Below are 27,261 nucleotides of genomic sequence, written 5' to 3'. Positions count from 1 at the left end.
TTGGCAAAATTTTGCAGGTAAAATCCAGTCCTCTCAATTGGAATCTATGTGATCTTTAATTTAGTGTGAGGGCGAAAGAATTCCCCGTGCAAATTTCATAACAATTTGAAGTTGGCCATGCGGAATCAACCATTCCATTTAATAAACAATTTCCTGAACACGTCTTCCATTAAACGAAAAATAGAGAGCCCTGCTCCCCAACTCACACCCTTAGAGTGAAACACTTTTTCTGTGCCCTTGGTTCTGGAAATATTTTTACTTCTGGAAACCAGAAATCTTGCTGTACTAGGCTGGTTGTGCCAAGACAAACACTTTGATATCACCACCATAGAGCCACAGCGATTACACATTGCATATTTCAGAGAAATCAACTTATAAAAGGCTCATATTTGTTTCTGCACATTAAGCTATGATAAAAAAGTATTTTAAAATCGAGAAAATTACACACTTCTGACGCACACTGCTGACGCAATTTGCAGTTGAAAGAAAGAAACCTCTGATATAACGATTTAAATCATAAAGAAGCTCTTCCGTTGTGATGCATTATTCTTAACCACCAGGATTCCGAGATTCCCTAAAAATAGACAATTGACTAGTGCAATCTCTCTGCTCTCACCCCTCTCATCTCGATCTTCCCTTATAATGACTCATTCTTACTGAAATAAAGTAGACATGTGGAGACTTGTACATACAATTCAGTGCACACTTTTTGCATGTCAGGAATCGCATAATTCTTTAAAGCTTTTAGGTCCAAACTCTGCAAAGCTGGTGGTGAAAAACCTGTGGTGAAACCAGGAGGCATCTTAAGCATCAGGAAGTTGTATGTAAGGAAACAGCAGAACCTAATTGGATGTAATTGCCGGGTTAGACTAGACTACAGCAAGCGATGAGGGCATTTGAGCTGCGCCACGTCTGAGTCTCAGTATTCTCCTGGCTCCTGCAGAGCTCAGCCTTCTAATGAGAAGAGGAGGACAGACTGAGGAAGTGGTAATTGGATCCTCCCCGTCATGTCGCCTGGGCATGTGTGGCGATGGGGCTGTGCTTTATTTAGATCCTCCAGGCAAACAGTCTCAGTTCTCCACTTACTAGCAGCAAACACAGAGCTTGTGAGAACAAACCTCTCCTGACCATCTTGAGCTCATTTGCTTGCAGAACAGAAGTTTGCTCTCTGCAACTGCATGCAGCAGCTATGCCATTACATTATGGACTAATGAGGCTGTGCTGACATGCTAAGTGAAGCAGATGGCCTCTGCAATCCGTTTGGGATTTGTCTATTTTTGATGATCATGTTAGCAACTACCTTAAATACACTTGGATCAGTCTTTACTTATGACCAGGAATAAATGCAAGCAGCAGGCCATTAATAAAAAATAGGGTATTTATTGTATATCGATGTGCTAGAAGATGTATCTCACAAGTGCTTCGTATTGGGGTAAATTCAAGCGAAACAGAAATAAAAAGGTTGTGCGTTGTTCTCCAGTGTGAGCGTGTATCACACTCGGTGAGTGCCCCACAAGTTTGTGTCCAGCTGCCAAACTCTGTTCTGGAGAGCATCAGTATGATTGACACTCTGGGGAACCTTGAAAGAAAGACAGAAGAGAAGATCAGCCAAGGTACAGCCACGAGAGACTGGGTAGGCTAGACTGGTTACTATGTATGTATGTCAAACTTTAATACGAGGTTCATCATTTTTTTTTCAATTGAGGCTGTCCAAAACATTATACTGTCTGATTAGTATCCGAAGGTAGGAAAGCATCAAGTTGCATTTTTGAAGGCAACCTTAATGCATCTTGTGCAGCCTTAATTTAAATTCTAAATCAACTTAAAAATTAAATACATTTTAATTTCCAAACTACACATTTTATACATCATTTTTTTTACAACCTAAGATTGCATTTGTACCAAAAACTAATTCGGAATAATCAGGGATATAACAAACACGTTACATATCAAGATTATGTTTTGGATGTAATGAGTAAAGTTACGTGATACTTCTTGAATGTACAATATAACAACACCAAAACTACTTTTTAACTGTCTCCCCATAATGCAGTCAAGTAGGTTTGCCCATTGCATGAGAAAAAATGTCTACACTGCAAGCGAGTGGCACAACGCAAAGCAACAAAACTAGGCCACCCCCATTATAATCAGCAAAGCTGTCTACATTGCAAGTTGTCAGGAAGATAAACACAGCAAAAAACACCACACACACACAAAAAAAAAAAAAACACAAAAAAAACCCTGCAACGTTGTCGTTTTGGAAGAGGAGGCGTCTCAGCCAACTGATTGTTAGAGCTCAAAGCTAGATAGATAGTAACCAATACATTATTTCCATAAAAAATAAATAAATGTAACAATTACTTTCTAATGGAAGTATATTTTTGGAAGTGTACTTTTAAAAGTATTGTTGCCCCAGCATAGAATACAGTGATTAAAGGTGAGATGTGTAATTTCTTTGCCACTAAACATAATTATGACATTAAAGCAATTCTTGTACTTCAGCTTAAACTTATTTCAGTTGCGTGTTCTTGTCTTGTTTTGTTTTAAACGCATGCCATGTGCTCATGTTTTTGTCATGTTTGATGTGAGCATGTGAGTCATGTGTGTTTCCTTGTGCCATGTACTCTCCTGTCTATTGTCTAACCCTGCCCATCTTGTTACCTAGGGCACGTTCAAGCTCAAACCGGTGCGCAACGTTTTGCTACGGTTTCCGGGTTGAACAAACATGTTTCCTGGAAACAGTGTGCAACGGGGTTTGAGATACGTTTTCTCTTGTTTGGTGGGTGTGTCAAAAATGTCAGCCCAATCAGCAGCAACATGTATATAAACCAAGCGGTATTAAAGAGACAGCTCGCACAATGGGTCCAAGTAAAGTCGTTTACAAATGTGTCCGCTGCAGCTCGATATATACGCAACAATTGCAGATATTAGAAGACATGTTTGTCGGAAGTTTTATAGTAAAAATATAGCATATCAAGAGTGATCAGCAATAATGATAAGCCTCATATGATAGGTCATATAGATCATAACACAGTCTCGGAGGCAAGACGTGGATTATCCTTCACCTGAAATGCGAGGCAAATGTTGGATCACAATAATTAGGAACCACAGTTTCCACAGAAATCCATTCACTCGATTGGGATGTTCTCTTTTATTCTGGACGGCAAGGGCAGTGACTGTAACATTGAGCGTATTTTGCAGTATTAAACACGTATTTATACTGATTTCATCAGGCTCTGAAAATTCTTCAAAAAAAACATAAAGAATGGCCTTCTCAGCTGCCATAGTTGCAACTCTTGGGGTGTTCAACGCACCACCATTTACGTTTAAAAAATGTTTTGCAACTTTTTGTCGGGGCTGAACGCAGCCCTGATTATTGGTTCAGTTGCCTCACCAGTCCTCCCTCGTTACCTGCCTTGTTTGTTCCATATTTAGAGTACATTTACACGACAAAGATATGCTTAAAACAGAGAAGTTTTCCATGTCCAGACGACACCATTGTCGAAACGATCCCCATTCACACGGATCTGCGAAAACGACTAAAAACCCTGTACTCTGCTGCCAGGCCACTAAATGGCGATGAAACACTATTAACTCAACACATAATACCCATGTGCATGACCTCATCATCTTCAGAGATTTGCGTTTTTGTTGTTTACATGGAGACCGTTTTCAAAAACTTGCACTTTGAACCGTTGAGCGTTCCCTCATGCGTTGTTTCCCTGCGTCGAGTCGGTCCTGTTTTCCTCCTTGGGATAGTTTTTGTTTTATTTTTTATAACAAGTAAATGGCCATTTTTGCATTATTGAGTCTTCGAATCATCCCTTACCACAACCCTGGCAGATCACATAGAACATTAGTACCAATAATTTCTAAAGTCCACTTAGGTTAACAATGCTTTTGGGAAACACAGTCCTGGTAGGGATACTCAAACAAACAAGCAACGTTTTGATATTTACAGTGTCTTCAGGGGAATCAGCCAACAAGCACCTAACTTATAGTTGACTTTGCATATTAAGCTGGGATGGAAGAAAATATTTTGCCATTAGAAAATGACATACTTCACCATTAAGCATTTGCATGATCATCTCTAAAGCTGACTCAAATTTGTTTTGCTTAAGAGTTAACATTTAAACAATAACATTGTCAGACAAACCCTTAATGTAGAGTATAGCATTAATATAGCGACAGTAATGAGGTTATTTCATTAAGTCAGGATGTTCTGCAATCCCACCATACCTGGGGTGTGCCGAAGAGACAAAGGGAGTGAACATAGCAGAACAGCAGGACACAGATGTAGCCCCTCCTGGAGGTACACACTCGCTCTCTCTGCCTCTCTATCCATCTTTGACTCCAGCTGAGCTCTGAAAGGTGAGGAGAGGCCAAGGAGGATGGATCACGAGAAAGGCATCTCCCATCTCTGAGTGTGCGCTGACAGTTCGCATGGGCTGATCACCAGCATTTTACTGCTCTCGATGCCGTCCAGAGCCATCTCGCTGTCCACGCAGAAACGAGACGCCAGGTGCTCCAGGTGAGTGCCAGATTTCTGCCAACGCTGCAGTAACACAGGAGACATAAACTCATGGATAAGTACACATTTGCTGCAGACAGTATAAAATATCATGCATATAATGTTTAGTGTACATTCATACTTCACACATATCTATACGTACGCCTCCCTGCACAACAAACAAAATGTTTTCTGATGCTACAGTATGCTGCATGTCCCTGACATGACAAATGTGACGTGTGGAAACGCTGACATCGGCCTGAGAGTAAAGCCTCTCCTGAGGGGCTGTCTAACACAGGGACTGATACTCATAGAGCTGATGTCAGTAGGTTCCTCAGGGAGATTTCTAAGTGCGGCCTGATTTATGGTCTGTCACAGATGTCTCCCGTGCTCTCGTCTGAAATTACTGCAGTGGGGGTACCTGCTTGCCATCGCTGATGTTGCACGGCACGAGCAGGATCTGGGAGGCAGGGAAAGTGGTGGAGACGGACAGACAGTGCTGCTGCTGGCGGATTTGCTGTCCGTGGGTGTAGATCCACTCCTGTGCAGGAAAGAACACAGGCTTTTCTGATGCTGAACCAACATATAATGAAATGAAAAAGCAATAGCAATTTTCTTTCCAGAGAATTACACAGATTTCAATAGATTGCATGCCATTACTGACTAGAACAGAAAACAGACAGACTAACAGAAAAGATCTTCCAGGTGTTTAAAATGTTATGTGACAGATTGGACTGGAAGCTCAATAAACCTCTATGTTTTTAAATCAAGTATCCTAATTTTTGATGAATGTAAACAATTGAAATGAGTGTAGTTTTTACTATTCTTAACAGTAATACCATGGGTTTACTTCACAATCCATCTTTAATAGGTTTGCATTTACATTTACATTCATGCATTTAGCAGACACTCTTATCCAAAGCGATTTAACAATAGAGGAAAATAAGCAATTCGTCACATAGAGCCAACAATATTCATAGTATACAATGCCAGGTTTATTAGAAAACTAGATTAGGAAACAAGCTAGAGCATTCCCAGACTTGTTCATTTAAAAATGTCTGTTCTAATCTGTCACCGCCACTTAAATGGTAAACAGAGAGAGAGATCTTGGAAGAAAACAGATACTTTTGCTTTCCTCTGAGAAGGTGGTCTCATTTGCTGTTCTGAGACATGTAGAGAGAATGACGCACAAGGGCAGTGTGAAAATGTGCTTTTGTGAGCCATGCTGATGAACCGCTTCCCATCTGGTGAGTCTTACAGACGCTTAACAAGGTCACACGCAGCAGGCAGCAGGGAAACATGCTCTTGTGGTGTTATGAACACACTTAAGAGCGCTGAAATCACTTTTGGTGCCTGAACACCACATCTACTGTCTCTCATCGTCTCTGGGCTTTATAATTTAGAGAATAAACATTTTAGAAAAAAAAATTGCGGAATGCGGAAGAGACTGGGAAGAATGATAGTCTAAGGCTTTATGGCTAATAGTTCAAGGCTTTGGTTTAACCAAATTATAAATTTAATAAAATATAAAATTATAAATTATGAAACATTGATTACTATTAAAAAATGTATTATTCATTTTAAAATACCCTATATATAGTTTATGATTAATGAATATGGAATTTTATTGCACTTTAATACTATTTCCTTAAATTCAAATTTCAGTTCTCTATCCTGTTTGCTGCCTCAATTAAAATTCAGGAGCTGAATAGACTTTAATAGCCATTCATGGATTCAATTCTGAATGACGCACAACGTTGTTTTTTTCCAGGCTCATGTGCAGGTGAGGGAGCCATGAAGGGTGACAGTAGGGCAGATTAGCTGCTCAGAGACCAGAGGGCACCTCTTTGTTTAATATAATTACACAGCAGTGCATAAATGTGACCTGAATTAAATCCCATTACCCCGCTGTAAAAGCTGCCCTTTCAACATGCCCCTGGTTGCATAGCAGTTAATGTAATCTAGCATCTCAGAGTAGCAGCCTAACTGTGTGAGATGTCACCGATTCCTGGCGTGAGAGTAAAAATACACACTACCTTTGCTCCTTTTCTGATCTTAATAGAATATAATTCCTCCAGCAATGGCTGTACCAACATTGATTGATAAGGAAAAATAAATCTGCTCATTTAATGCTTCAAGCATGCTTTTTTTATATTATGCCAGAGTCTTGTACCTGGTTGGCTGCTGGTACGTCTTTGGTGATGGTGCAGGGTGCGAGTGTGAGCACTGGGACATCCTGTCCCTCAACTATTCGAGACTCTAGACAATTCTGTCTCTGCCGAATTACACCAGACTTAGCATCAGAATCATCAGGAACTCTGGATTTGGAGATATAAACACAATAGTGTAATGATAATAAATACCCCATATAGAGAAAAAAAACAACTAATAATATTCTTTAAATATATTACATGTTTCTCCTAGAAAGCAATGGGTATCAAATGAAAAAGTCAGCATGAAATAAATATTCACCCCATCAATTTTGTAAATGCATGTGGTAGATCTGCATGTGGTTCATCCATGTATATGTTTAACTTTATTTTTTGATCTTGTTATGTTTAGGCTAATTAAAATAATATAACTCGATCTTTCAGTGAAAACAACAGACTTCTCTCTGGTGATGTATCCTGGACTTTTGTCAACTTTTATATGCAGAATGAATAAATATAACACAAATAACAATAGTCTTTTAAGAAAAAAACAACAACCTAAAACTAAGTAAAATCTGCATTAGTGGGTGGAAAATCTTTCCCTCGAGACAGATGAGACCAGATGGTCAGCAGCTAGTCTACAACAAACCAGCTTTAGACACAGAGAGGCCATACACTGCCATGCTAAATAATAACATGGCACTTTACAATCATCCATCACCACCCGCAGACACTCAAATACACACATCACACTGACTCACTTGAGCTCTGGGTAGACATTGTCCAGATACCACTTGAAGGATTTGCACCTGAGACTCTTGCGGAGCTCCTGCCTGCCGTGAATGCTGATAAGAGAGGAAGAGAATGAGCGGAATAAGAGATGAATCTTTTCCCTAATGCCTCCCCATTATAGATACACGCATAAACACACACATGCTATCAGTCACTCACTCTCCATAGGACTTCCCCCGAGCAGCCGGTCGAGCTGAGTAGTAGAACAGTTTGAACTCATCCATCCAAACCTCAGCAGTCCTTCTGGTGTTCCTGAAACAAAGACCATTGAATGTGAACACCAAAGTGTGCTAAACACTTTCCTCTAAAATACGCACTTCAACCTCAAGAAGATCATTAGGATGACTTGCCAATTCAGCAGTACATTTATTAAAAATATTGTCTGTACAGCCAGGTATTGAACAGACAGATTCTGAAGAAAATCTGAGACAACTCAGTAGAAACTCAGTCACATGCTAGGGTATTGTGGATGTTTGTCAGGTAATTGCTATGCAGTTGCTAAGGTATTCAGACTTTTTTTTTTTTGCACATTGCTATGCAGCTGCAAGGTTTTTTTTGGGTGGTTCATACTGGCGAAAGTCACAAGACTGTACCTCTCTCAATATTCTGATCCCTAGATATCGCTCATGTCTCTCCCCGTATGTGAGTCGCACAAATTGAGCTCTCATTCATGTCTATGGCACAAGCAGAGCAGGATGAATTCCACGGTTAAGTGTAATATTAAGGGGTTTACTGAGAGGAACTTTAAGAAAGCACCTACTGTAATACAGTTACTGTGAAATTAATATCAAGATACTTTAAATTTTATTTACTTTATGTAGTTGATCGTTTTATTTAATCAATTTATTTATTTACTTTATAATACTTTATTTATTTATTTAAAGTGTGGCATGATTGATGCCAACAGCTGTATAAATGATATTCAAAGGGAGTGGAGGTGTAATATAAATATCAATGATTTGTTTCTGTATGAAAACTGACAATATTTTGCACGTCTCAGTTTGTCAAGACATTTTATTGCAGGCTATGAACTAAATCTACATATAAACAAACCATAGCTGATTGTTACATATCTAACAAATAACTTTGCTAACAGATGTAAAAGGACATGGTTTTAAAGAGTATCTAGGAAAGCCAGCTGATGCCTTCAGCAATTATTCATTAGAGCCTCTGAACTATATGAGGAAACAGATTTTGTTGACTGAGCACACTGCATAGTAATTCAGATTCAGAAAGAATGTTGTGCTATGCTCTTAATATTTCATTCGGTTTCATGTTGAGGTTTTTCCCCGGAGGCAAAACGTGATAAAATAAAACAAATTTTACACAGCAGATTTTCTTCCAGGCAGAAGTTGGAGTATTATCTCTATCTTTGGCAAGAAAAATCCAACAAATAACACAGGAAAACATTCAACAGAGATAAAAATAAAAATGATTAACATATTCAAATTTACAGGTTAAAACCCCCCAAGGACAAAACAAAGTCTTCTAATGTAAATAAAAATGTTACATCCTTTATCAGCCAGATTATTTTATTAAAAACTCAGATGGATAGGAATTAATATTATAAGTATGTGCACTGCTCAGGACTCTTACTTAATGTATGTGTTGGCGTTGCCCTCTGGGAAGATGTAGGGATGTTTCTTGCGGAATACGTGGCCGACCCTGCTACAGGGAATTATTTCCAAGCTTCCTCCACACATCCATACTCTGAAAGAAATCTCTACAAACACAATACAATAAACACCAATCACAGTGTGTTTTATTTAAAAAAAAAAACATTTTGCATTAGAGCATAATGCTCACCATTATGCTCACCGAGATTGTATTTATTTAACCAAAAATACAGTAAAACAGTAAAAAAAAAATATAAAAATGTCTTTACTGCCACTTTTGATCAATTTAATGCATCTTTGCTGAATAAAATTATGAATTTCTTTTAAAAAACAGTAGTGTACATTCATAGGTGGCTCTCCTGACACCGTATATTGCAGAAATGTACAGCATAAAATGTATGTGCATATTATGTCATGTAGAGAAAAATAACTTGCTGACATGTGTATATGTGATTTACAGTAGCCCTCCAGGAAACTCCCTTCCCCTGTGAAAAAGAAGTGTACTTAATTGTATTGAAAGCGTACTTTTTGTGTGCTTAAAATAATAAAAGTATACTTTTTAAAAAGTGCACTTGCAGATAATATAATATAATTCAAATTAAAGACCACTTTAGTGTACTTAAATGGAATACACTTTAATGACAATATTTCTTAACACACTTAAGTGCACTTTTTACAAATGCACTTTGTAATAATATCTAAATAAGCTTAACTTAAAGTAAGTACACTTTCATGACAATATTTCTAAACACACTTAAGTGTACTTTTTAAAAATGCACTTTGTAATAATGTCTAATTAAGTTTTACTTGAAGAAAGTACACTTTCCTCACAATATTTCTAAACACACTTAAGTGTACTTTTTAAAAATGCACTTTGTAATAATATATAATTAAGTTTTACTTAAGGAAAGTACACTTCCATCACAATATTTCTAAACACACTTAAGTGTACTTTTTAAAAATGCACATTATAATAATGTCTAATTAATTTTATTTAAAGAAAGTACACTTTCATGATAATATTTCTAAACACACTTAAGTGCATGTTTTAAAAAATGCACTTTTTAATAATGTCTACTTAAGTTTTACTTAAACAAACATTTTAAATAATTATGATTTTATAGTGTTTTAAAGTTATAAGTTATTAAAGGAAATTTATTTTGATGTATTGACTGATATACTAAATAAAATAAGAACTTTAATGGAAAACATGGAAAATAATTGATTTTAATTACAACTCAGGTGTGTTGTCCAAAAATAATTTGTTAATGTATTTTAAATATGTTTAGTCTATAATATATACTTGTGCATTAATGCACTTGAAATGTATTTTTCCAATACATTTGCTTGTACATTATAATCAAGTACAACATATTGTTGACATTTTTGTCTGTTTTATACATAATATTTGACAATAAAATGTAATTTATGAGAGGAGTCTTAGCATAATAGTAATGTGTTGTACTTTACAACTGTGAACAGAATACTTTCAATATCATTATGTTGTTCTTAGTCAATTAAACACACATTTAATTGTAATCAGACTACACTACACTGAACAAAAATATTGATTTTTAGTTAGGTGAAAGAGTCAAGTTTTGTGAATTTAGGCTACAGAGTCTAACAACACAATGAGTTAGAACAACTTCAACTTAAACAGAAAAGCTGAAATAAATAACCCTTTTATATACTGTCTATGGAAATAACATTTAAAGACGGGGTATGCAATTCTCTTTTTTGGCCATTTTTTCAAAATCACTTAAAATCCTATTCCTGACCCACTTACAGCCACTGAGTTAGAAGCACTGAAAAAAAAATAAAGCAATTTAATCATCTGTGGAACGGGCAGGACTCGAAAAACTCCAGCCAATCATTTCCAAGACCACCTAGAATCATTGGACAGTAAAATCCAATGATAACACGAGGTGAAAAATCGCTGTAACACGAGGTGAGTGCGTCAATCAAACGGTCGTACCCCCCCCCCTTTTTTTTGTCCTGTTTAATGTTGGTGCTATGTAAAGTGTGCTATGTTAATATTAGTTTATGTATTAGCCAACATGATCTAACAATGAGCTTTTTTTTTTTTTTTTACAGTATTTAGTAATTTTTGTTAATATTAGTTAATTAAAATATAGTTTAAGTTAGTTAATACAATTTATAGTCATTGTTCATGTGAGTTCACAGTGCATTAACTAATTTTAATACACAACTTTTGAATATAATAATGCATTATTAAATGTTGAAATTAACATGAACTAAGACTAATAAATGCTTAAAGTATTATTCATTCTTAGTTCATGTTAACTGAAGTAGTTAACTAATAATACCTTTTTGTAAAGCATTACCCGTTTGAATCTTAGTGTTGTACATGGAATGATACTTTTCTTCACATTTTGTTTGTATTAATTCATGGGTTGTGTGTTTGAGGTACTGTGTGTTTGCCTCTAAAATTATGTGTGTACTGGTAATCCCTAGGTTATGGGGAGCAAATTACCCCAAAAGTATAGTAATACCAGTAAATTACATGCAAACAATCTTATAAATCCACACAGAATGATGTTTTCTGAAAATGTAAAAATGCTAAATGTTTTCTGTGATGGATAGGTTTAGGTACCTTTGTATGAGGGAGAAAATGATTGTGCATAATAAGCATCATTGTCCTCCAGACTCTTTATAAATGAGTTAAAGGGATAGTTCACTTTAAAACGAAAATTGTCATCATACTCGCCCTCAAAAGTTGTTTCAAACCTGTATGAATTATTTCTTCTGCTGAACACAAAGGAAGATATTTAAAAAAATGTCAGTAACCAACCAGTTAACTGGTCCCATTGACTTCCATAGTCATAGTATTTTTTTTTTCCTACTATGGAAGTTAATGGGACCAGTTAACTGGTTGGTTACTGACATTCTTCGAAATATCATCTTTTGTGTTCAGCACATAGACTGTAAAAATCAGCAGAAGAAATAAATTCATACAGGTTTGAAACAACTTGAGGGCGAGTATGATGATAGAATTTTTATTTTAAAGTGAACTATCCCTTTAAGGTGTTGTAACTGTTTATGTATAGTGTTTCTTTGGGGTTTTTTGTGCATCAACAGAAAGGTTTTTGTGTTTATTTTAGAGATTTTGTCAGTAAATGTACGTAGAGGGTTTTAAATTGAATTTGTGTTGATTGTAACTAGGTTAAGATTTTTTTATTCAAATTTGAAATAAATTGCAACTTTATTATTAATTTAATTACAAATGTATTTATATAATAGTGTACATGTATATTACATTAAAGTATATTTTAGTATATTTCAAAAAAGCACTCTTAATTTCAACTAATTTCATTTAATTTGAGCTTAATCTGTGATGCATTTGAAATCAATTACATGCAATACGTTTGTCGAAAACATTTCACTTAATTCACATTGAAGTGTATTGTTAACTGACATTAAAGTATATTTTAGTTCACATGAATTGCTTGTCAGTTCATTAAACTACACTTTATATTTTAAATACACTGAAAGTACTTATTAAATATGTATTAAAGTCCCATTTATGTTTAAAAAAAGCATTCAAAAGTTCAACTAATTGCATTTAATATGAACTTAATTTGTGATACATTTGAAATTAAATACAAATAAAATGCACTTAAGCGGTGAAAACATTACATTTAATTCACACTTAAGTGTATTGTTAACTGACATTAAAGTACATTTTAGTTCACATTAATTGCTTGTCAGTGCATTGAGCAGTGCACTTTAAATCAATTTTAAAGACACTAGAAGCAATTATGGAAGTAAATATAAAGTTGTATTAAAGTCCCACTTAAGTGGTACCAAAAAATCACTCTTAATGACAACTTATTGCATTTTATTTCAACTTAATATGTGATATATTTCAAATCAATTATACTTAATGTGCATTCAGCATTCAGAGTAAAACCCTGCCCTCTGTTCAATATTCCACTGGGAAATACGTCACAACACTGGACAAAAGTCGTTTGCAACTTCCGGTTCACATGGACTTTAAGGATTTTACAAAGTCAAGAAAAGCAAACCCTTAGCAGTTAAATAAAAGCACCAAAATACTGTAGATACGGTTTGAGAAAATTGATTCCAGAGATCAAGAGAAGCTATTTCTACATTCAAATGTCATTGCGAGCCATTTCCTCTCTGTGATAAGACAACAACACTAAGGACCCTTTCACACCTATCTTGTTTGGTCTAGGACTTTTCAGTTTGATCTGAATCAAAATTACAGGTGTGAAACCTCCCCCGGACCACGGTCCGGACCAAACAGATGAAATTTGGTCTGACGAAAAGAGGTAGTCTTGGTCCAGATCAAACTGAACAAAGGTTTGGTTCGTTTCTAGGGTGAAAGCATTTTCTGTTTACAGGAAGTTCCGGCGGTTTTCGCAGGATTGCTTGCAGTCTTTTCCTCCTTTCCTGCCGGCGACAATAAAAATGTTCACACAACGAGGACGTTCATTTGGCGAGTATAGAGAGCCTTGAGTATAGTTGGTGCTGCAGGTAGTAATGCCGTAATAATAACAGTATAGTGGTAACAATATGCGTCTGTTCATTCATTCTTGTCAAAGTTACCTGCCAAATTGACAACACGCTGACGTCAGACGCAGGTCCTTTTACAAACCAATCAATGTCAAGATGCAGCCCACATAGATGATGACGACAGGACGCAAGTATGTCATGTAAAGTTATTTAGTGCGCTTACATAATTGCAATGTGAAACCAAACCAAAACTTACCGAATGTATAAAATGTATCAAAACATGAACTTTGGTTCGGACCTTGGTGCGGACTTTCAGGTGTGAAAACGCCCTAAGTTTCCTCCGTCAGAGCTCGATCACGGAAGAAAAGTGATTGAAGGTTTATGTGCCATCAGACAGGTGCTCTCATGCATTGTAATAACTCACCAAAGTTCTCCCCTCCCCAGATGTCCATGGCTGTGTCATATTTTCCCAAGCGATTAAACCAGGATCTGTCAATCACAAAAAGTCCGCCTGCGATGATGGGTGTTCTGAGGGTTGAAAGAGTGAAAAAAGAGTGAAACATTAAGTCTCTCTTGACATTAAACACTTCAATCCAGGTGACTGCTTAAAATACTGCTGTCACTCAGGATTGATGTCAGAAAGCATTTCTTTTTGAATGTGGTTTGGGTGAAAAGTATTGGAACGAGAAAAGAGGATAAAAGGTCACTGAAGTGGGGGTGTATGGCCATTCTCATTCTCCTGATGAAGCTCAGCTTGCCCTTCAAAATCACTGTACCCAGAGAGCTGCTTCAAGTGCTAAGGAAGGACACTAGAGGAAGTGGCTCCGGTATTATCGAAAGCATTTGAATTGCATCAGCCATAATCTCTCATTGTGAAGTGATAGGACACATCGTTTCCTCTGCCTCTCCTCGGGGCCACTCACGTACTTTCATTTCAGATTCATTTACTTTTCACAAAGCTATTCTCATCTTATTTTAGTAGGCAGAAACAAAGCCCAAAAGCTTCAACAATTGGGCTCAGTGTATGAGTGTAAAGTAGAAAAACCTGTCAAGGGTTGTAAAGATGAGAGAGTGTGAATGAATTTTAAACAATGCAAAAAAAAATATTTCTAGAATAAAGGTATGCAAATAAATGAAATGCATACGTCACTGCCAGACTTTAACAAGTGGCATGATTGGAGGTATCCATAGCACAAACATGTGGGACCATTTATGAGTTTAAACAGACATTGATCCCAAGTATGCCTTAGCAAATACCTCTAATAATAACTATGTTATGGGAAGGTCATAGAAGAACATAACCTTTAAATCTACTTTAAGTGTCACCAAACCCACTCTGGGTGCTAACTGCACACCACTGCTGTGTTTGGATTAATTTCCTGTACATACATTAGCATTCAAATGTTTGGAGTCGATATATATATATATATATATATATATTTTTTTTTTTTTTAAACGAAATTAATACTTTAATTCAGCAGGGACACCTTAAATTAATGAAAACTGACAGTAAAGACATTTATAATGTTACAAAAGATTTTTCTTTTAAAAAAATGCTGTTCTTTAGAACTTTTCTATTCATAAAAGAATCCTGAAAAAAAATATTTTCACAAACACATTAAGCAGCACAACTGTCAACATAATAATTAGAAATGTTTCTTAAGCACCAAATCAGCATACAAGAATAATTTCTGAAGGATCATGTGACAATGAAGACTGGTGTAATGATGTTGAAAATTCAGATTTGCCATCACAGGAATAAATAATATTTTATATTAATAATATTAATAATAATAATAATAATATTTATATATTAAATAGAACAGTTATTTTATACTGTAATATTTCATAATATTACTGTATTTTTTTTATTAAATAAATACAGCCCCAGTGAGGATAAGACAATTCTCTCAAAAACATTTTTAAAAAATCTTACCGACCACAAACTTTTAAATGACAATGTATGTAACACATACACAAACTCTTGCTAGTCAAGAAAACAACTGGCTGTCAGGGTCATGGTTGTGTGTTCCCTCTCACATATCATCCTGATATACACACCACTACTTCCCATCAGTGTCCACACACGCACGCACGCACGCACACACACACACACAGCTCTCAGTCAGTCAGTTATCACCGATCTCTTCTGCATCTGTTGGCGGATGGGCTGTGAGAAACCCAGGCCGGTGCACAACACACGCAGGAGCAGACGGGATCTGAGCCTCTCTCAGCCTGACTGCCTGCTTATCTGAGCTATTAACAGCCTTCATTACAACAGCCTCTGAGAGAGCTAGGAACAATGCGGATTACACCACAACAAGAGGAGAGAGAGAGACAATTGAGGAGAAGGAAAAACAACCAGGATTTAAAGGTTGATATTGCTTTGTTTAAACAATCAAAAATGATGAATTACATCATTTTATAGCAACTCAATATTTTAATTATGATATAATTCCTCAGTTCTTAATGATCAACCAGACTGAACTTCTCTGTGGAAATCAATGCTTCAAACGCCCTTTTCTCCCTTCAAAGACATGAAATTAAAATACTACATACGTTCCTAATAAATGCCCCTGCTCTAACTAGGGATGATTTTCAGCATGTTATTTTGAAGAATTTTTGATTGTTTCTTTTATTTAAAATGTAGTACATTTTTCCACATCTGAAATAACTTTGTTTTTTTGCTACCAAGGCCACACAAGGAAGGAAAATAATATTAACCAACTTATTTTTATATTTTCTGAAGAAAATGCAAATGATGCTTTCCCATGTAAAACTCGCCCCCACGATATGAGTGTAAAAGAGGCTCCATTCTTCTTGTGTATTTGAGACCATGCCAATTCTCACCAATCACAAAAAACTAATCGTCAATTATAATCGAAATGAAACTAATCCGTACATCAAACTGAGATTGAAATTATTCACTTCATAAAATTTTGATATAATACAAAATAATTCTAATCAAACATACAGTAAATCTCAAAATAGATGAGACCCAATAGATTTTTTTGTTTTGTCCGGGCATTGTTATACAGTTTCTAAGGTGTTGTGGGTGATTTAAGCATGTTGCTTTGCAGTTGCTAGAGTGTTGTGAGTGGTTTAAAGGGCACTTACAAGTAATTGTTTGTTGGTCCAAGTGAAAAGAATCTCTATGACATTCTGGACCCTAGATGTGAGATATGGGTTGCGTCCTTCTTTTAATGTTTTTAGATTAGAAGTAAATTTTTTGATTAAAGTTAGATTATTTTAATATAAAATTATAATGTATTAATTTAAATACTTTTAAGTCATCCTGTGGCCCTCTTGGAAGCTTGCTGAGGACCCCTAGTGTCCCCTGGCCTCCTAGTTGAGAACCATTGTGCTAGTTTAATACTTAAAAAACCGCTAACCCTAAGTCCAAATGCAAACAATAATGCTAACAAACGCCATTCATGATTCAATCAAACCCTGATGGATATTTCCAACTGAAATTTCTGTTTCACTTAAACAGAAAAAATTTCACTCATTCATTAAATGTGAATGCCATTTCAAGTTGTTTTTAAACCTTTTAAACGCTTTTTCAGAAAGTAATTTGAACTTACAGCAAACAAATAAAAAAACAAGAAGCTAAACATGAAGCCCAATAGATGTTAGACCAAACCTCTGTCCTCATTTAGTAGAATGTTTTTTTTTATTTTTTATCCCCTTTGCTTCTCTTCACCTACTTAATGGGCTCTGTAGGGTCAGCTCTCTTGGCTCGCTTTTCAGCTGATAGTTGCTCCCATTTAAAATGCAAACTCCAGTCGAAGCCTGCGGCAGAGATGGAGGGAGAGACAGGAGAAAGACAGAGAGATCAATAAAGATCTTTTTGCTCTAATTTCTTGTAACTTACATTTTTATGAGTCATAATAATACAGTACACCGTAGTGGCGGTGATGATTAAAGTGTACTGCTGATGATAGGCCAGGGCTTTCATCATGGATAATTGTTAGATTTGTTTCTGGGTGACACCGCTGATTGGGGAGTAAGACCGACGCCCCTTGATGTAAGGGCTGGGACATTGAATGGAGGATTATAATTGCAGTTTTTACCTCCTCGCAAGTCTGAGGAAGCGGCGACATAGGCAAACGTGTCCATATTAATGATGTCAATCACAGGACTTGCGACACAGGTCGGGTCCTGAAAAATGAAAATATTACAAATTGAGACAAAAGAGCACAAGAGACTTGAAAGGGTATGTGGATGGCTCGACTCTCTGTCTGTTCAGCTTGATTTCACAACAAAGGAGGTGGAAAATCAGCGAGAGCTGGGATTATCTGTGTTACTAAGAGTGAGTGAATGTGCACACACACTCATCCAACATCATTACACCAGACGCTCTGACCTCATCGCTCAACCCTCTCATGCCTCACAAAATAGTCCAGCTGAAAGAAAAGAATACTTGAGATTTGTCAGCACTAAAGGCTTTCAAACTACTTCAAACTGCTAATGAAATGCATTTTGAAATGTGATTTTATTCATTTTGTTCTAGGTAAGAGAATATTGTCACTTCTGAGTTAACATATGAGTTCTGAGTTCACACTTGAGTAACAGGTTAAAGGGTATTTTTCACACCACACAATAGACGGCAAGCTTTGCTTGTGATCAAACATAACTATTTTAACATTTATTTCTCCATAAAATGTGTCATAGTGCTCAGAAAAGTTAACAACAGTTCTCCTCCATGTTGTTTTTTGTGCCAATAAAAGCTAAATGCTGATTGGTTGTGAATAAAATCACCATTTTATTGTTGTGAAAAGAATTGTATTGATGTGAAAAAAAACTAAATACAATTTTTGCTGTGTGCCGTTTAATGTTGTGCACTACTAAGATATTTCAAATAAAAGTTTATATATAGATTTTCTTCAAAATATTTTTTATTTTTGCTGCTAAAATATGCCAAAATGTCAGATGACAGTGCTGCTAACAGTCAGACAGAACAAAGCGGCAGGATTTCTGTGCATGTGCTTGGCAAGCGGTGCTGCATTCAGTGCCTCCTCAATTCTGCCTGCTGACTCTCTCCCATTGAAAATGAACTGAAAAAGGAGACAATACCACAGAAGCCAGGCAAAAATACTCAAAAGATCACGGCCACAATAAGAATGAGTGTAAAATTGTACCTCTTTGACCCTCTGCAGCAGTGGAGGCAGCCAATCTTTGTTGACCTCACAGTGACTGTCCAAAAAGGTCAGGATCCCGGCTCCCGCAGCATCCGCCCCTCGAACCCTGGACCGGATCAGTCCTGTGAAACACACACACACACACAGAGAGAGAGAGAGAGAGAGAGAGGGTGCTCAGGGGCAATGGAGAATTCGAGCAACACATTACATCTGTTGAGAAGCCGGTTAAACTGACAAATACTCTCATCTCAACAATCTCATTCACAGAAAAAGATATGAGAAGAGCCATTTAAATCTGATTAGTTGAAGGGACAATTAAAGCCTTATGGTTATTATCGAATCAGAGCAAGAAGCTTTTCCATGAAAGTAAGGCTGTTAAATCGGTAGAGCCTGACTGAGGATGCATAATAATTGTAAACGTGCAAGACTCGTGCAAAGTTTCACGCTGCATGGCAACTTCAGCCAATTAAAAATCCCATTTCATCCTCAATAAGGCTGTATTTTCCAGATGGGTGAGTGCACCCTCTACAGAGTTGTTGAGAGCAGGCTGTGTTTGTGTGTGCATGCATATTGGGCCAGTGTGGCCCCTCTGTGTATGCGCTGGGCAGATGGAGAAGGAAAGAAAGAGTGAGAAAGACAGACAATGAAAGAGAGAGAGAAAGTGAGTGAACGGCAGTGATTACATTCACCTACAGCTAATAGAGTTAACATAGCAGAACCGCACACCCTGTTTGTAGCTCCGGGATGACAATGGGGTTTAAATGCCTTAAACCTTTTAACAATTTTCTCTTGTACAGAGTTGGCTGCACAGGGGTTTTATGCATTAATCAATGCTGTCTAAGCGACAATGTGTGACAGTGTGTAATGGAACCTCGGAGCGCTGGAATAAACAGGGAGGGGGCAGCAAGTGGATTATCATTACTAATAAGAACTTTGCAATGTTGCTTTATTCAAGTTTTAGGTGACAGTGATGAGTGAATGTTATATTATTATTCTTATTAATATTATCATCACTCTTACTCTTAGCTCTTACTTTGGTTTAGGGAACTTCAAAGCCCTGGTATTAAACTTTTGTGCATAACTAGCTAGGGACGCGACTGATTAGCTTATTTGCATCTTATTTAGAAGAGCTGCACAATTACTTTTCTTAGGGATTGGACTTTGCCTGGCAGAAGATGAAATTAGAAAATAAACCAATTTAAAATGAAGGAAGGAATCAAGCCTTATCTATGGAGAAGAATATCACAGCAACTTGGGGGAACTTTGACCGCTTAGCAACCATTCAGATCCAGAGTTGTTATTGTTAACTAAAACTATTAAAAAATGTTCAATCATAGAAATTTTGCCTTGGCAACTAACTGAAATAAACAAGTTTAAGTTAAAGCATGAAAAATAAATTAGAACTACACAGAAATATAAAAAAATGACAAAAGGAAATAATAAAACAATTCAAATTTAAAACTGAAATTAAATTGTAAACTGAAAATAACAATAATGAAAAAACTAATTAAAAATATGAATAAATACAATAATAGTATATAAATAATACTAAAATACCACTGCTGAGAACACCTTATAAACCACATATCAGCACCCTGCAATCATCCATAACACCTTTGCATTGTGGCAGCGAGTTTTGCCCAAGGAGGCCCTACTCATATTACTGTCAGAGAGTATGAAAATCCAGTTATTAACGTCTGAATGCATTTTGGCCCAGTGACATTAAAAGCATAGTGCTAATAAACTAAATGAGAAATTTAAATCCAAATTGGACATGGACATTTATGTAAAGCTTGACCAGCTTAATTTACCAAAAAGGTAACCAGCCATAAAGATGACTTAACCTTTCAACATCCATAATGTTGTTAAACCGTGCTAATAGGATTTCATTAAACATTAAGTTGGCATTTTAACCAAAGTCAATCTCTAAGGGCTTGGACAGCCATTCCGAACAACGGTCGACATAAAATCTGCCACAGGCTGAACAGCAGTGGCAAAATCAATATTTGCTATAATGGTTTAAGACCAATGTTTTCAGTTAGATGCACATCGAAATGCTCTGCTTACAAATGGACTTTTAAATGTTTATTTTTTTTAATCAAGAGTTTAAATCTATGTCTATGCGAGCTGCTTGCCAACTAATCCATGTTCCATCACCCTCTAGACTCAATATATCTGTTCATCTGAATGGAAAGATACGGATGACAGCACGAGTGCGTGGCGGGGGAACTGTATGCTCTGTTTTCCACCTGTGCAACCGGTACATGTACTGTAAGGAAGTGTGAAACACAGACCAGAGCTTCAGTCAATGTGCAGTAATCTTCTTCACAGTCTGTTCAGTCACCCTCCCAGTAACGCACCACCTGCTGTTAAAAACACTCGCCAAGCACACAGGCGAAAATCAAACAGCTGCTTTTAGAATCTGGATGGTATTACAAACAGGCATGTTGCCAGACCAAAATGAAATATTTAATTTGTTGTGTTCGTGCGTAAAATTATATTGGGACTATTTTGAAAAGGAAGTCTAAACTGTTGTGTAATGACGCAAGTTGGGGGAGAACGGAAGTGAATGAGTACACAAGATTGATGAAGTTCAGTTGAACTCCTGTTTCATGTGCCTCATTACTTATTAACTCCTGAAAGACACCACAAATTGGCGACAAGGTTCAGGCACTTTTTTTGCTAATGTGCCTTTCCCAAGTTTTTTCCAGCCTTGGCCCAGTGAGCCTGCTATGCCATTCAGCACATGGCTGAGGATTTTGAAAATGATCTATGGGTTATTGATGCCACAGGGGATGCCTAGCTGGGCAAACAACGGAGAGCTGTACTATGAACAGGATGGATGATGGATACTTCTTAACTCCTGACAGACACCACATAATTCATAGGGAAAGGGAGAGTGACAGAGACGTCATCAGAGGCCTACCTTCTCTGCGTTTATTGCGAAAACACTTTACTTTGGGCAACTTGGTGAGAAGAAGGCAGTCATTTGCTGAAAAGAACAGATAGATTTACAGTCAAACCAAAATTTATTCAGACACCTTCAACATTTCTCACATTATCACAGTTTATTCGCAATAGTTTAGAAAATGGTAATAAATATGACAAGAACTTAAGAGTTATCAAATCAGTTGATAATTCACTGGTTTTGGCCATACTTCTGTTAGACTGTCTCACAAATGAATTAGGTTGTATAGCTGTCAGCTGTTAAATTTAAGTACACAATTAGATAACACCAATTTAGGACAACCAATTACCAAGCAATGCTTAATTTTGTTCAGACTGTGGTGTAAAAAGGTCACATTAGCAATTACAGAAAAACCACTTAAGCAAAACATGGTCAGGTCAAATAAATGTTACTGGTGGTAGTCCACTGTATGAAGAATTTTGCGGTATAACGGTAATATGTCACAGTTTACTTTATTTTGCTATCCTCACTTACATCAATTAACTATAGTGTCCTGCACCCACTAGTAAAAAATTATCTGGTGTCTGAATAATTTTTGGTTTGACTGTAAATGTATTTATTTATTTAAAATATTAATCAAATATATTAATGTAACTAAAGAGTGCAGTCATGACATTAGAATATGAATTTTGTACTTTATTTCTAACATACAGTATATAATTTGAAAAATGCTGTAATACACAGTGATGGTACTCACGATCTTCACTAAAGTCGTCCACCAGTATGATCTCATGAATCAGATGCACAGGAGTCCGATTCAACACACTGAAGAGAAACAGAATTAAAACGGTCTGAATTTCTGTCCAGCAGAAAACTGTTATACAAATTTCTTTAGGCTGTAAGCTATAAAATGAATCTTTCTTGAGGTCTATATCAGTGCTGTTATTGTTAACTAAAACATTTTTTTTTTTAATTCAGCAATTGAAATATAGCTGAAATAAAATAAAATATAAATATTAGATGAACAACTTAAACGACAATAAGAAATGTTGCCATGCCTACTATTGTAACTGAAATCAAGTTTAAAGTAAAGTACTAAAATGACTAAAAACAGAAATAATAATACATTTAAGCTAAATGGAAATATTCTATTAATAAAAAGTCTAATTCAAAAAAAATAAAAAAAGCATATAACAAAATTACAAAAACTTGAAAACTGAAATTATAAAATAAAAGCTGATTCAAAATATCAATAAATACTATAATAGTATGTAAATAACACTAAAAAAACTAAAAAGGTCTATATACATATTTACACAGATTTGTATTTAAAATACTGTAGTAATACTGTAAGAAACTGTAATAACAATGGCAAGTTTATTCACATACAGAAAGTTCTAAAAAATCTCAAATGACAATCTGCATGGTAAAAAAAAGAATATATACAGCAGAAGTACTTTAATTTCATTTCAAAACATACACCATAACTTACTGCTGAGTTCTTTATGGCTGACACTTCATATCCAGTTTAACATATGAGATCCATTTCTGAAGAGAAAGCCTTATTAGGTATACCAAAATTAATTATTAATAAGTAATTTGTTTTACTATTAGATTGACTATATATCTTCAGAAATAGTGTTATATAATACTACAAAAAAATGTGCAGTTGTTTCAGACCAGTTGTAGCCATTTCGCCAGAAATAGATAAACAGTTATGTTGCCAGGTATGGAGGAGATGCAGTGCTGTGCAGTTGAAGAGCACAGACCTCTTCTAAACCTCTTTTCTTTGTCCTCACGCTAGGTGACTGATTGCATTGCACTCACGCTCACCTCACAGGTATGTTTCCACATGTCTGAGTCAGTGAGACACATTCATCTCAGCACTCCCTGTACTGAACATGCGCACAGATACAAACGCTAACATACACAAGTAAACACATGCACAATTCAGATTCACTTGGAATCTCTACAGAGCTTTAAGATCGTCACATTTCAGACGTACCCCCCATTTTGCCAATACATACTACATGGATTTAACTGCTTTTCATTGAGTTATTTTTACTTTCAAGTGGCAATAACTTTGCTCGCTGATTTGTTTTGATTGAAGTGGAATACTGTCCCTCCTATCATTTTACACCTGCTTAAAGACTAATTAAAAATCCAAGCACTTTCAACACCAGTTTCTGCTGCTGTTTCCTATGACTGCTGTACTGACTGTGGGAGTGAATGTCAGTCTATTGATTTTTAGTTTCGTAGGTGGCTTTGTAGGAGCAGGGTATAGCGCATTGGCTATGACGCCCAACCGAGGCTTTGAAACCAATCCGAACTATAAAACAGGGTCAGACAACTGGACCAGTCAATGTGGCTCTAAATTGTGCAGCATTTGGTAAAACACATTGACAAAAAAGTTACTGCAACTCATTTTCTACTTTAAAGCAGTTATGAGGATTCACATTTTTCTTGAACTTACTAATATAAAATACTTTTCAAAATGTATGCAAAAAACATTATTTACTGCCATAAAAATAAAAACATGATATGATATGACCAATGTAATGTATTGCCATGTTGAAAGATATAGTGTATCCTGCTATGTATAATTGAATGTTTTTAAAAGAAGTAACTCATTCATTTTATAAAATGGTGAAAGTATCTATATGATACTTTTTTTGTTTTTAATAATCTGAATAAATAATTATTCCACCAATTTATATATGGTTTTGGCCATCTGGTTAGACTTTGGTTAGACTCTCTTTGGTTAGACTGTCTCACAAACGAATTAGGTTGTATAGCTGTCAGCTGTTAAATTTAAGTACACAATGAGATAACACCAATTTAGGTCAACCAATTACCAAGCAATGCCTAATTTTGTTCAGACTGTGGTGTAAAAAGGTCACATTAGCAATTAAAGAAAAAACAGTTAAGCAAAACATGGTCAAGTCAAAGTGTCTGAATAATTTTTGGTCCCAAATTTTTTAAGTTAGCATAAAATCTGTGCTGCTTTCAGATGCAAATAATGCAACATAGCTGCTTGTCATCCATCACACTGACAGGAATGTTAAATGTTTTTAAGGACAATCAGGCAAATAAATTCATGTCCCTTCTTATTTATTTCCTGAACTGCTTTTTTTAGTCTACAGTACGAATTGCTCATCTTGAGACAGGAGGAAATAGCGCCTGTGTTCTGTAGATGTCGCCAAGGTCTGTTCTGACCTCACTATACCTGAGGGGTGAAGAAAAACAAACAGCCTCTCCGCATACCTCCTCTCATATCTCTCTCGCTCTCTCTCCTTTGCCTGATACGTAGCTGCAAGGACAGTCTGAGGAAACCAAGAAATGCTCCAGAAAGTTCTCTTCCACCTCTTAACTCCCCTGTAGTAATAACCTCTGTCATCAACAACACCCATCAAAAATTGCCTGGGGTCTAAACTTCAAACCCACTCTGTGTGAATGTTTAGTTTATGAGAGCATTCATGAGAAGGGATGTTTGAGTGTTCATGTGCATGAGAGAGAGAGATTCCACCCATAGGGAATAGGTCATTGAAAAATAAGGTTTAATACAGCTTTGACAACAAGGTGTCTAGCAAATTGAGTCAGTCAAAAGCATATTTTGACATTATTGTCAAATATATTGTTGAATGGTTGGTAACTTTAACAAAGGTTGAGGGTTAAAGCAGGGCGAAAGTCATTTCTGTTGTGTACAAGAGCTGCCATGACTAATGTGTGATGAGAGTAATTTAGATTCCACACACTCGAGGGCAAAACACCTCACATCACATCGCTTCACCGCAGCCTCAAGAGCCAAACTGCACCTGGATACTGCTAATGCAATCATATTTCAACCCCAAAAAACATATAAATTGGTAACACTTTACAATAAGGTTTCATTACTTAGCATTAGTTAACTACATTAGTAAACATGAACTAATGATGAACTGCACTTCTACAGCATTTATTAATCTTTGTTATGTTAATTTCAACATTTACTAATAGGCTACTTTTTTAAAATCAAAAGTTGTTTTTGTTAATATTAGTTAAGGCGAGACACTACAGGTGAATAGGGTAAAAATTTTAACTAGCAGATATTACCATGAAACTTTCCCAGTTGATTACCTACATTAAGATGAGAAAAAAAATGTATTACAAGTTTTCTGTAATTTAATGTTTAAATATGCAAATTAGGCCATATCTAATTAAATATGCGCTCATTTGCATATCTGAATATTGTATAAAGCCAGGTTAAAAATTATTTTTTCATTGTGTTCACATATTAGATGGAAAAAAATTACAGAGGGATTTATGGATATCTACTTTTGTATATTCAGAAAATACTGCCAATAGCCTTAAAAAAATGATTTTCGCCATGTTTTTTGGAATAAAATGTTATATAAATCAGGCTAGGAATAATATATTTACAAATCCCTCTGTAAATGTCTAAGTTTGGTGTATATAGGTGCTACTGAAGTGGAGATTTCGGACTTGGAGTATGAGAGAAAAGTCATTTTGAGAAAACAGGCTTTAAAGATTTATCATCAGCCAATGAGATTGCGCATTCAGCCCTTTTACTTTCACGATTGGTTGCTGATAAAAAGGAAATGACCATATTTGGATCCGACAGGATTGTACAGGAGAGAGAGAGCTTCCTAATGGTGCATGTGATGACAGGGTGCCGGCAGCAATCGCGGAGCAGCATGTTGATTAAGAACGCCAACTTTTGTTGAATTTATGAGAAATCTACAGACGCAAACAGACAAAGTGTAATAAAATAAAGACCTAAATGTGTATTTCGGACTTTTTTTCACCACAAGTCTGAAAGAAGACATGTTATTGAACACAAATATCCAAAAATCTCAAAATTGACCAGTAAAAAAACAAAACGATGTTTTTGCCTGCCGTGTCTCGCCTTAATGCACAGTAATTAACTAAATTAACTACCTTATTGTGAAGTCGTACCGATAAATTATATTTTAATTTTCATATTATAGTTAGCATACAGAAAATGCATCTATTGCATTGATACGTGCTTGAATCAATATTTTTTATTCATGTTAATTCATATCCTAGGTATTTGACAATACTCAACCCTAATATTTCTAGGACCATTAAGAAAACAAAACCTATCCATTGACGTGTTTGCATTGTGACATTATTTTCATAAAAATTAATTTTTTTCTCATTAGTGAAAAACTTTTTTTTTTTTTTTCATTTTTTATTTAACTCAACATAAATTTAAGGCAGTCCAACAAATACTTACAAACCTAAAAGTATAAATTTAAAGTAAAATCTAAAGTATAAATACTACAAAGTAGATATTAGTATTAATACGTCTGCTTTATGGTAATTAGAAGATTTGGAAAATAATGTACAAAAGATGCACAAAGCTTTACTCCAATAAAATAACTGCTTAGGGAACTGATGATTAAAATGGACTCCTTGTCTCTTGTGGCCTACTCTAAGCTAGACTGAGGCTATATTGACATGTGCCCTGACCTCCAGCTACAGTAAGACTTGCTCAGTGCTCCATCAACCTACAGTAGGTCAAAGGCCAGGATTGGAAGTGAAGTGAAGAAATAGTTTTAGTGGTAAATAACATACGAAGATGTCCTTTGAGGGTACTTCCACAGTGAAAAGCTGTTGTCAGTGT

The 27,261-nt window shown here is 35.9% G+C and overlaps 1 protein-coding gene across 1 annotated transcript in view; it reads right to left on the bottom strand.

The window, feature by feature from the left end:
• Positions 1 to 1,360: 1,360 nt before the first annotated feature.
• The window catches only part of galnt14 (UDP-N-acetyl-alpha-D-galactosamine:polypeptide N-acetylgalactosaminyltransferase 14 (GalNAc-T14)), a 48,890-nt gene continuing 22,989 nt past the window's right edge, over positions 1,361 to 27,261 (bottom strand). The window contains exons 4-16 of the mRNA XM_084090622.1: positions 22,372 to 22,439; positions 21,633 to 21,698; positions 18,707 to 18,828; positions 17,639 to 17,726; positions 17,273 to 17,357; positions 13,990 to 14,093; positions 9,049 to 9,175; positions 7,612 to 7,704; positions 7,422 to 7,505; positions 6,684 to 6,828; positions 4,932 to 5,051; positions 4,240 to 4,555; positions 1,361 to 1,579 (exon numbers count right to left, since the gene is read on the bottom strand). Coding sequence (XP_083946748.1) covers positions 4,397 to 4,555; positions 4,932 to 5,051; positions 6,684 to 6,828; positions 7,422 to 7,505; positions 7,612 to 7,704; positions 9,049 to 9,175; positions 13,990 to 14,093; positions 17,273 to 17,357; positions 17,639 to 17,726; positions 18,707 to 18,828; positions 21,633 to 21,698; positions 22,372 to 22,439 — 1,261 coding nt within the window. The 3' untranslated portion in view covers positions 1,361 to 1,579; positions 4,240 to 4,396. The remainder of the gene's footprint in view (positions 1,580 to 4,239; positions 4,556 to 4,931; positions 5,052 to 6,683; positions 6,829 to 7,421; positions 7,506 to 7,611; positions 7,705 to 9,048; positions 9,176 to 13,989; positions 14,094 to 17,272; positions 17,358 to 17,638; positions 17,727 to 18,706; positions 18,829 to 21,632; positions 21,699 to 22,371; positions 22,440 to 27,261) is intronic.

Source organism: Abramis brama (genome assembly GCF_963993115.1).
Source record: "Abramis brama genome assembly, chromosome: 18".
Classification (NCBI taxonomy): domain Eukaryota; kingdom Metazoa; phylum Chordata; class Actinopteri; order Cypriniformes; family Leuciscidae; genus Abramis; species Abramis brama.
The sequence above is the reverse complement of the archived record's forward strand: the minus strand, read 5'-3'. Positions and strand labels throughout refer to the sequence as shown.